A 12,061-nucleotide genomic window follows, 5' to 3' on the forward strand; every position below is an offset into this window, starting at 1 on the left:
ATATTATAACCTTTCTGCCAACCTGTTTTCAAAAAATGAAAACTTTTTTGTTTCTTAAATCACAACATTAAAGATTTTTAAAAAAATATTTAATAGATTTATGCTACTAAAATGCAATTATTTTTCTTTATAATATTATGAGTTTTTTATTGTAAAATTTAGACATTTTTCTCATTAGAATACAACTTTATTTCTGAATATTTTGACTTATTTTTCCAAAAATGAAAACTTTTTTGTTTCTCAAATCACAACTTTAAAGATTTTTTTTTTATATTTCAGATTTGTGCTACTAAAATTCAATTATTTTTCTCTATAATATTATGAGTTTATTATTGTAATTTTTTAAAATTTTTCTCATTAGAATACAACTTTTTTTATGAATATTTTGACTATTTTTCCAAAAATTTAAACTTTTTTGTTTCTCAAATCACAACTTTAAAGATTTTTAAAAAAATATTTCAGATTTATGCTACTAAAATTCAATTATTTTTCTTAATCATATTATGAGTTTATTATTGTAACATTTTGAAAATTTTCTCATTAGAATACAACTTTATTTCTGAATATTTTGACTATTGTTTCTCAAATCACAACTTTAAAGATTTTTTTAATATTTCATATTTGTGCAACTAAAATTCAATTATTTTTCTTTATAATATTATGAATATTATTATTTATAATATTATGAGTTTACATACATTTATGCTTCATTTTATTAAATTTTCTAAATATTTACATTTACATAGATACATTTTCTTCTCATAATTATGATTTCACTCCTGCAATATTTTGCCTTTATCCATATTATAACGCTTCCTAGTTTTGTTTCATTTGATTCTCATAATATTACAACTTTTTATTCATATTTCAACTCTTCCATTATTCCATTGTGATACAAAATTCACATTAGTTTTCCTTTTTTCCAAATGAGAATACAATGTTTTTATAATAATATTTGGACATTCCCATTTTTTTGTAATTGTTTTTGTTTAATTTTCTAACTATTACAAATTTACTCCCATAATATTTTGACTTTATTCCTGTAATATTACAACTTTTTCCCCAACATAATTTTTAAACTTTACTTTGACATAATTTTTTAAATAAATATTTCAGGTCTGCTACTAAAGTAACACAATTTGTTCTCATATTATCATTTTATTCTTGTTATATTATTTTTTTTAATATTTTGACTTTATTTTACTAAAATTACAACTATTTCTTTGCAATTCTGAAAAATCTTCACTTTTAAAAAAGTAATATTATTGTAAGCTTTTAAAGACTAAAAAAAAGAAAATACAGTAATATTACGGGGGGGGCGAATCACAACTTTGAGGAGACTAAAGTTGTCATAAAAACTTTTTGTAAAATTTGGTAAAATGCTGAAATTTTGTCTTAAAAATATTAAAAATATTTAGACTTGGATGTTTTATTTGGAAAAATAAAATATAATAAAAGTGCAAAATTTTCATGTCAAGCAGTTTATTCTTCAGACACATGGTCATTTTTCAAAAATATTTTATTTGATATTGAGCCGGTACAAGGAAAGAAAAGAGCATGGATGCCTTTATCTTACAGGAGATGGAGATGCAACCTTGTTGCAATCCACTTTGGACCCTTTTGGATCTTTTTGGAGCAGGACATGCAAGTGAATTGGGAAGGTGTTGTACAGAAAAAAGTACAAATGAAAACAGAATGAACTGTAGAAATGACATTGGATCACCCCAGCAGGACTGTACAGAAAGATTTCATCGTTTTTTGTTTTTTTTTTCGTTTTTTATTAGGAAAAAGGCAACACACAGAGAGGCTACAAAGAACCAACAATATTGAGAAAAAACATCAAGTTCTTTCTTCCTTTCGTCTTTTGTCTTCATGAGACTTCATGTTTCCTCGCCTCACACAGTCAACTTTACATAAAAAAGAAACCAAAAAAAAAACCACATTTCATATACCACAAATCTGTATGCATATTCCACAATAGACTTTTTATTATCTTTTTTTGTAATAAATAGAAAAAGAGGCTGTGGTGTCAAAGTAAAAGAATGAGCATCAAGGGAACACTATTAGACATTATAAATAGCAATCTCAATTTTGTAGGATTTTTTTTTGTATCCAGGTGACTTCTTAAAAATCCACGGCGGAAAAAGACAAAAGGACATGACAGGGAAGTCGGAATGTCGCGGAGTATGGATATACTGTATATATATTTCAATATATACACATATAAACACCAGCATAATGGAAAATAACCTGAGATACTCTTATGCACCTCATTTCTCAGAATACTGGCCACTGTGCGAATGAATCAATGAAACGTTGCCACAACAAACTTTCACTTTTTGAAGCAGGGGTGGGCACCCTGCGGCCTCTGGGCAAAAAAAAAGGACATAAAACTCACCACAAAAATCCTGAACATGAATCTTGAAAATCGTCGTAAAGCAGCAGTTTTGGTAAAGTTGATAAAAGGCAAATAAAGAAAGAAAGACAACATCTTCGGAAGTGTTGTGTTCCAAAGTGTCCTGGTTCTTCTCCGTCGGCATGGAATAGCGACACGGAAGCTGCACGGGCGCTGAAAAATGTGCAACTTACTTGAATGAGGGCGGAAAACTCAATAAATACGAGAAAAACAAAGTTAAGTGCTCCTAAAAAAAAAAGCAAATGATATTAAAAAAGAATTAAAAATATCATAAAAATTCATTAAAAAGATGTAAACAATTAATGGTGGTGCACTTGTTCTTTAAAAAAATCAACACGGGTAATTGCAGGAATTGCATGAGTTGCCCAAAAACGGAGCAATTATTCCTGTTTTTTGTCACTGTAGCCATCCTTTCCAAAAAAAAACAAAAAAAAAACAAATCTCTCTGTACATTTCGTATATAATTCTCTTCTTGGATACTTTACAGTACAGGAACTCCTCTTCACATCTTCTTCTTCATGTCAGCAGGAGCTTGGTATTTTGTGCTTATCACTAAAAAAGTCGCAGTGCAAAAAAAAAAAATAATAATAATAATAATTACAATAATAATATTCATTAATGGCGACTATTAACAAAATTGCTAAAAAAACAAACAAACAACAATTTAATGGCGGCAGCCACACAATTCACATATGTTACAATAAAAAAAAAAGCTGTAACTGAAGGAGGCTTGCATAGCAACAGCAAGAAAGAAGATATTTACAGGAAAATAAACCCCCTTTTGTCCCCTTGAAAAAAAGGGGCAGTCACCAGAAAAGTGTGTTTTTTGGACAAAAAAAAACATAAAATACAGTAAAAGTTAAGAGGTGAAAAAAGAGTTTTCATTGAAGAGCAAAGCATAGTGAGATGTACAATATGTCTGTGTCTTTACATCATACAGCAAACATGTACAATTCTGTGTCCTCGTCCTCATCGCACTGTCTGCGTCCGCATGGGGCGACGGACGAGAGGTCATCACCCCCAGAGGAGGACGTGGAGGAGGAGGGCGGTGTGGGGAATTTTTTTTTTTGCCAGGTACTCGGCTGAGCAGGCCACTCTGCAAAGAAAAAAGGATCCGTCATGAATACAAACATGTGCAATATTTTTCACATACTGCAATACTTTGATGTTTCTACATTACATTAAAAACTGAATATCAGCTGTGTGATATACATCCATTTTCTATGCTGGAGCCTACCCCAGCGGTCACTAATTAAATTGGAATGTGGGAGGAAACCGGAGTACCCACGCATTCACGGGGAGAACATGCAAACTCCACACAGAGATGCCAAGCGGGGAATCGAACCCAGGTCTTCCCGATCTCCAGACTGTGTGGCCTGCATGCTAACCACCATTTGAGATATATACAGTCCAGGAAAAAAAATGACACCTTTGCTGCTGTTGTTTAATTGGTGTTTTTGTTTCTTTGTTAAACTCCATTGCAACACATTAGTTATTTTGTTGGCGTCTCCATCCAATAATTCATACATATTTTTATATAACAACACAATTTTACATAAGAATAGTGATTCTTGTGTCTTGATTCATGTTCTTTTTGGAAAGATTGAATTTTTTTTTAGTTAAAGTTAAAAAAGATGACACCTTTGATGCTGTTGTTTAATTGGTGTTTTTGTTTCCTTGTTAAACTCCATTGCAGGCCAATAAAATAAACAGAAATGAGCCGAAAATGGCCTCTGGGCCACTTTTTGGACACCACTGCACTAGCATAGCATACATTGCAAACCAAATAGCTAAATAAAAAATAGCTTAACAGCGAGCAATGTGCCTTCTGAATGCCTTATTTTAGTTCATTTGACCACTTTTATGCTTGGAAATGCCTAATAAATAAAATAAAATAAAATCTGCTTAAAAACAGATTTTTATTTTTACTAATAATAGTTAGTATTCAACCACAAAAAAACTGAATTTATTGAAATATTTAAAAAAAAAAATGAAATTTATTTTTAGTTAAAGTTAAAAAAAGATGACACCTTTGCTGCTGTTGTTTAATTGGTGTTTTTGTTTCCTTGTTAAACCCTGTTGCAGGCTAATAAAACAGAAACGAGGCGCAAATGGCCGCAAATTTTGGACACCACTGCACTAGCATAGCATACATTGCAAACCAAATAGCTAAAATAGCTAGCTTAACAGCTAGCAATGTGCCTTCTGAATGCCTTATGTTTGTATTTTAGTTCATGTGACCACTTTTATGCTTAGAAATGCCTAATTAAAAAAAATCTACTTAAAAACATATTTTGTTTTTATTTTATTCATTTTTAAATATTCTTTAAAAAATGAAATTGGTGAAGTGATAATATAAATATTTTTTATTTTGAAGATTATTTATAGGGATGTCCGATATTGGCTTTTTTGCGATAATTGATACACATTTCCGATTCTGAGTAACATTATTGGAAAGTAACATTGAGTAGAGTTATTTTGTTGGTGACTCCACCCAATAATTCATGTTGTTTGTGTGCCCTGTGATTGGCTGGCCACCAGTCCAGGGTGTACCCCGCTTCTCGCCCCAAGACAGCTGTGATAGGCTCCAGCACCCTCGCCACCCTCATGAGAATGGACAATACTAATCTCCAATATTTCCGATGGCAAAAATTGTTGAAAAATCCGAAAAATTGGTATGGAACTTACATAATTCTCCCGAGTACTGTCCCTGTCCGTTGGTCCCCAGGAAGTCTGCGTGCTCCATGGCCGTCCACTGCTGCGGCTGCCGTGGGCCTTCGTTCTTGCGGGGCCCCGTGGAGCCTTTGGACGAGGCTGTACCAGACGAGCTGTGGCCACCGGGTGACGGGAAGGACGGTTTATGGTATGGCAGGCATCCCTCCTCTGTGGACACAGTAAAATAAGAATCACCACAGGCTTTAATCGACCCCGGTTGGAGTCCACTTGGAGACATTCTTATACATCTGTACTAGGTCTTTTATGCAACGATGCTGCAGCGAGACTTGTCGAGTGTCCCGCTGAGACAAGACGGGACACGCAGCGGGGTGACAAAGACGTGCAGGCTCACCCAGATGGGGACCGAAGCCCGTCTGCCGCCATCGTGACAAAGAAGAAAGCCAAAGTCATTTTCCGGGCGCTTTGCACGGAGAACCATGCATGCCAAACGTTGGCAGGAGCAGCAACGGGGAGAGACGGGGACGGGGGGGGGGTGCATTTAGGAAGCCAGCGCAAGTGTCAGACAGTGCCATCTGTTGACGGCTGTGCGGCATGAGCGCTAACTTTCACACGGGAGAATCCCCCAACTGTTAAATGATATGAGCAACTGACTTAACGAGAGGAAAGATGGCGGTTTCTCCATTGAAATGAATGGAGGAGAACCAATCACGTTTTCTTTCGAAGGAGCCCAAACGGTACATCAGATGGTGGGACGACTGGGAAGCGGCCCTCCACTGGAAGCCCGAGAATCAACTGAACAAGGACTCTTGAATGTGTCACAATTATCACAGCTTTAACATGAAATAATTCTCATTTTTACATCACTACTGTTTCTTCAAGTGCTCGCCAAATATTAATAAAATGCACCCAAAATGAAAGAAGACACACTTTCATACATTCATTCATTCATTTTCTACCGCTTTTCCTCACGAGGGTCGCGGGGGTGCTGGAGCCTATCCCAGCTGTCTTCGGGGGTAAGGCGGGGTACACCCTAGACTGGTCGCCAGCCAATCACAGGGCACATATAGACAAACAACCATTCACACTCACATTCATACCTATGGACAATTTGGAGTCGCTAATTAATCTAGCATGTTTTTGGAATGTGGGAGGAAACCGGAGTACCCGGAGAAAACCCACGCATGATGCCCGAGGGTGGGATTGAACCCTGGTCTCCTAGCTGTGAGGTCTGCGCGCTAACCCCTAGACCACCGTGCCGCCCACTTTCATACAGAAATATAAATATTTAGAATACATGGTTGTCAGGACCGAGTTGAATGGAAAAATGTTGGCAAATTTTCAGACGTGAAATGTTTTGAAAAGTTGAACTGACACCTTGTTTTTCAAAGCACCATATTGGGAAAAAGTCGATATGACAGAAATATTGAAGACACTTCTGGAATCTGCAGAAATATATCCACAATTTGACTTTTGGAACGGTGTTGCTATGTAGAAGTACGCCAAAGTTACAGTCGCTTTTTTCCTGCACAACCATCACTGTCAGTATGAACTTCAGTGCACACAAAAGGGGGGGTTGTCAAAACGTGCACCCCCTACCCTGTTGACTGTGCTATTATTATTCACACAAATATACACCATAGTGGCGCTGATATCCAACTTCAAGACTTGAAATTTCCAATACAACGCAATGCAAAAAAACTGAGTATTCAACCAAATCGCCATGAAATTTGGTACACGCTTTTAGGGGACTGGCAATAATGTGTGTCAAATTTGAGCAAGATGGCCGACATCCAGAAAAACATCTTTGCCAGAACACGGGCGGACTTAGTAACTAATCGTCCATAAGTCATTGACCATTTGGATAATGATGGAGGATATCCGTATAACAAATAAGCTAGCATGCCTTCCAAAGAATTTTGGAACCGTACCGTTTTTGTGGCCCCTGCGACCGTCATCGCTTCTCTCCACGGAGCCCAGTCGGTCTTGAACCTGGCGGTGATGTTCCAGAGTGGCCCGTGTCATCTGTCTGTCCTCCTGTCCACCACACAGGGGCCCTGACATGGGCGGGCGCTCCAGAGACGCCGCTTTCCTCTCTGGAGCGGGTATCATACTGTTGATACAACGCCCCGTTTGGGCTCGGGGCTGTCCCTGGCTGGGCGGCGGTTCAGGGGGCGGAGGTAGGTCTGTGGGCGGAGCATGACAAGAAATGCTTAGTTATTACTGTCGCTTTCATAGGATCTGATCATGTGCTGTAGCAGTATTGAACGTTTTTTTAGTTTGTTGGTGTACGGGAAAAGATTTGCACGACTGACCAAGCTGGTTTCGAGCTTGTGATTACATTTTACTTTACTTTATTTTTAATCAAGGTTGCAACAGTCGGCCAACAGAAATTATGAATTATACTTCTATGCACTTCATGAACGTCCAATGCCCTCACCGTCTGCAGCAGCATCCCTGCGGTGGGGTGCTGTGCCCTGGCTTCGGGGTTTGCGTGCGGGCCTGGTGGCCCTCTGGTGACCCAGACTGTGCGTTCCCACTGTGCTGCCATCTGTAGAGAATGGACTGCTGGGCCGGGGCCTGTGGGACAAGCCTTTATCTGCAGGAGGGGAACAGGAAGTCTGATTAATAAAGATATTATTAATATTAAAGATATTAACAAAGCAGAAGCTGCCGCAGAGATCAATCATTGTCCAGGAATGTTTGCAGCCATCATTCCTCAAGCAGGAGTTGAAAGTCTGAGTTGAAGGAAGTTGTCATACATTCCCAGTAAAAAAAAGTGCCATGCACAAACCGGCGCCCGCAAGCAGTAAAGAGGAAAATCAAAGTCCCCAAAAAAGCCACCAGGAGAAAAGGAACCAAATGCATGTCCCACTCGAAGGTCCACTTTGCACACCGACCTCGCTTGCTGAGGCTGGTGCCCTCCAGCCGGTAGCCCGCTTTGTCTGCGGCGGCCACCAGGGCTTGGGCAAAGCTGCAGTGGGTAAAGATGGAGCCATCGGATGAGCTACCCAAACTGGAGCGGTGGCTGGAGAAATTACGCTCGTCCTCCGAGGCCGAGCCCCAGCCGTTCACCATGGAGCCTGGAACACCAGAGTCGCCGTGTTGCAGTCAATGATCTTTTTCATAATAATTATTAAAAAATAGGCCAAGACTTCAACCTTTTTAATGGAAAGCTTTGTTAACACCTCGTCTGTTGGTACTTTGTTGGTTGGTATCAATTCTTAAGTTTGTTAGTTAGTATGTTGACACTAATACATTGAATTTTGATACAAAGTAAGACATTTATTGTCATTGTCGAATGTCTGTTTGTTTGTTCGCATTTGGGGTCAAGTAGGACAGTGACCCAAAATTCTGGCAAATGTGGATTGGTACTAAAATATCCATATGTCTGATCCAGATTCTTAAAACTAAATTGAGAAAATGCATATTGGAAAAATGGAAAATCTGTGTCTGTAACACACTTTCTTGATTTTTTCAGTTTAAAAATTAAACTTTAAACTTCCATCCATCCATTTTCCTCCGCTTATCCGGGTCCGGGTCGTGGGGGCGGCAGTCTTAGTAGGGAAGCCCAGATTTCCCGGTCCCCGGCCACCTACTCTAGCTCCACCGGGAGGACACCAAAGCGTTCCCAGGCCAGCTGTGAGACATAGTCCCTTCAGCGTGTCCTAGGTCTGCCTTTTCCCGGCTGGGCATGCCCAGAACACCTCACCACTTTATTCATTCATTCATTCATTTTCTACCGCTTTTCCTCACGAGGGTCGCGGGGGGTGCTGGAGCCTATCCCAGCTGTCTTCGGGCGAGAGGCGGGGTACACCCTAGACTGGTCGCCAGCCAATCACAGGGCACATATAGACAAACAACCATTCACACTCACATTCATACCTATGGACAATTTGGAGTGGCCAATTAACCTAGCATGTTTTTGGAATGTGGGAGGAAACCGGAGTACCCGGAGAAAACCCACGCATGCACGGGGAGAACATGCAAACTCCACACAGAGATGGCCGAGGGTGGGGATTGAACCCTGGTCTCCTAGCTGTGAGGTCTGCGCGCTAACCACGAGACCGCCGTGCCGCCCCTCACCACTTTAAACTTAAAAAATTAAATTTTTTGAATGAAATTTTTTTGTGCTGTGTTTATAGTCACTGTGATGAAATACACAAAGAATATGTTTACCACATATGCAGAGTGATATTGTTCAAAGAAACACAATTTTGCTGCAGACCTACCCCACCCTTGCAGTTGAATATTTATGTTTCTGCGTATTGTTTGTTAGGCATCCATATTTCACACAAACGCAGCACAGGGCGACACAAGACGGCTATGCACTGACTTTTGCTCTTGTTTGGTTACAGAACAAAGAGCACACCTGTCCTTTGCAGAGTTTGCTACCAAAGTGCCTGAGGTGGTGCAGATGGAGCAGAATACACCGCCTGGTGGGATGAACACACTTTTTTTGTTGTCTGCGTGTCTCTTTTGTTTGACTGAGCTCTAAAGGCAATATGGAACAAACATCCAAAGCTGGTGTAGTTCTACTGCTACGTACGATAGATGACATGATGAAAAGTATTTTACTTTTTCTTGTGCATCTGCGCCTTTTGTGCTGTGTTTTGTTTTTTTGGTTTCTTTTCGTCAAGGCTGCAAAAAAAAAAAAAAAAAAAAAAAAGGTGCCTGTCTGCCAATAAAAAATGTGGGACTTTGGCGCTTGGGAGAGCAGTCGGTTAATGTGACAGCTTTCTGTGGGTCTGGTTTGGCAGACTCTTCTTAAAAAGTGGCGGACGCCCAAGTGCTCTGCTCACATTAGTACACAAGGACAGGGAACAGTGTGCTAACAAGGCAATGAGGGGGAGGGCGGGGTGAGGTTAAAGGTTAGATCAGGGGTCTCAAACATGCGGCCCGCGGGCCAAATGTGGCCCGCAGGACACTAGTTTGAGGCCCCCGCCTTGATATGAAAGTTTATTGTTAAAGTTTGATATGGATGCTGTATGGTATCATGTACCCAGAAAAAATTATTACATTTGATTAATGTTCATGTTAAAGGTTAAATAACTGTTAATAGTTATCCTCCCTATCCGTGTGGAAGTGGTAAGTTTTTGGCTATTTAAGTTTAAAGGAAATAACTTGAAGGCGACCGTTTAGGTCGCTAGCTCTCTAGTTTGCGAGTTAGCATGTGTCTCAAGACCCTGCAGTTGCGCAATATGTTGTAAATAAAAATAGTATAAATGTGACTATAGTCGTGTTTTGTCATGTCTACAGGGCTCTAATAATGCTTTGTTCATTTTAATCTGAAAAAAATCATTTGTCTACCCACCAACTATATGTGGTTTCTTAAGTTTTTATTATTTGCCGTTTTATTATTATTATTATATTTATTTATTACTGATTGATTTTCTTTATTCTTGATTTGTTTATTTATTTTTCATCTTATTTTGTGTAGAAAAATAAAAAATAAGATATTTGAGAACAGTGGAATGTTTTATCAGAGCTTTTATTGTAGAAAATCAGAACTAAACTGATCAGATATTCTCTATAAAATGTGTTTTTGTTCACATTTGTGGGTATTTGCATCAGATTAATGACACTGACATAATTTCTGCCGACATTCTGGGTCAGATTAATTGCTAAATCTGAGATAGATTCCATTCCTGTCTCTGATTTTGTCAAAATTTAAAATATCGAAAAAAAAACTTGGTCTCCTATTGGGTCAATACAGTCCTTGCCTATGTTGTTGTGGTTGGGATTGATGTACGTAAGTCAGGAGGAGGCTTTGAAAGATGATGTACTCCAGACCAGACATCAAAAGCTCCTCAAGTTTTCTTTCCCGGTCTGTGCAGCACAGTAATATGAGTCTGATTTATTTAGATACACTGAAGGGAAATCCCTTTCAAAGAGTTTCCACATCAAGAGTTGCACTTTCTCCTGCAAAGGTTGCAACACATTTGCACTTCTTCTGTAAAAAAAAAATAAAAAAAAAAAACTTCTCGGATGAAAGAAGAAACTTCTGGAATATGTAAGCTTGCATAAGGTGGAGAAGCTATCACCCGCCCACCCTCTCAGCCTACCCACCATCTTTTTTATAGCTGAAATCCAAGGTAACGACTCGGAGCCCTCCATCTTTGCCTTCTTTTTGCCCTTTGAAATTCTTTTCTGAGTTTCTCTCCAAGAGAGAAAGACAGTGATTTCCAGCGGGTCCAATCGTCCCATGAAGAATAGCGCAGATAATGAAGTGGAGGCAGCGGCAGCCAAAGCTTTCGGAGGCTGAACACTGCCTCAGCATATCACATCACAGAATGACTTCCCCCCCCCCTCCTTTCTCCCGTTAACAGCCACTTTCCACCGCCGCTGAACCCTCTACAGCACTTCCATTCTGGAAAATAGCAGCGCAATCAAACTGTAGGCATTGTCACGTCATTTGATTCAAAAAAATCAATCAGGTTTTCTCTTTAAACGTAAAACATTTGCTCAAAGTTAAGCAGAATCTACACCTCCAAGTCCAAGTCCGACTTGACTTACACTGACGAGACGGGTCACGTAATCACCCTCGACGACCAGGTGAATTGACCCCGCCCATCACAAAACTGTCACTATTCAGTCTGGATTGGCTTTTGGTATTAGATTAAATGATGATCATTTTAATTAATCCATTCCACAAGGTCAGACTCTTAACTGAAACGTACTTTAACCAAAAAAATGTGTCCCATAGAAAATAATGTAAATTCAATTCATCCGTTTTTGAAAGTTAAAAATGTTAACATAAAAAACTTTTTTTATGGTTTTATAATTATAGATTTCCATGGACAAAATGATTACATATGCTAATAAAAGGTACACATGAATATTTAAGGTTACTTTTATCTTCAATGAAGGTGTGATCGTTGCCAAAGTCGCAATGTGGCAGCCAGATTAACATGGACACCACCACCTAAAACTAAATAACTATTTAGATTTCATTCAATAGCTCAAAACGCA

At 38.8% G+C, this 12,061-nt stretch overlaps 1 protein-coding gene across 7 annotated transcripts in view; it reads right to left on the reverse strand.

The window, feature by feature from the left end:
* Positions 1-1,534: 1,534 nt before the first annotated feature.
* robo2 (roundabout, axon guidance receptor, homolog 2 (Drosophila)) overlaps positions 1,535-12,061 on the reverse strand; it is a 386,548-nt gene continuing 376,021 nt past the window's right edge. For 5 of the 7 annotated variants that reach the window (XM_058079123.1, XM_058079125.1, XM_058079121.1 and 2 more), the window contains 5 exons: positions 7,990-8,172; positions 7,530-7,688; positions 7,021-7,275; positions 5,105-5,299; positions 1,535-3,512 (listed from right to left, as the gene is read on the reverse strand). In XM_058079123.1, coding sequence (XP_057935106.1) covers positions 3,511-3,512; positions 5,105-5,299; positions 7,021-7,275; positions 7,530-7,688; positions 7,990-8,172 — 794 coding nt within the window. In that variant the 3' untranslated portion in view covers positions 1,535-3,510. The remainder of the gene's footprint in view (positions 3,513-5,104; positions 5,300-7,020; positions 7,276-7,529; positions 7,689-7,989; positions 8,173-12,061) is intronic. The other 2 variants (XM_058079127.1, XM_058079126.1) reach the window with 1 other exon arrangement.

This window comes from Doryrhamphus excisus, chromosome 8 (genome assembly GCF_030265055.1).
Source record: "Doryrhamphus excisus isolate RoL2022-K1 chromosome 8, RoL_Dexc_1.0, whole genome shotgun sequence".
Classification (NCBI taxonomy): Eukaryota; Metazoa; Chordata; class Actinopteri; order Syngnathiformes; family Syngnathidae; genus Doryrhamphus; species Doryrhamphus excisus.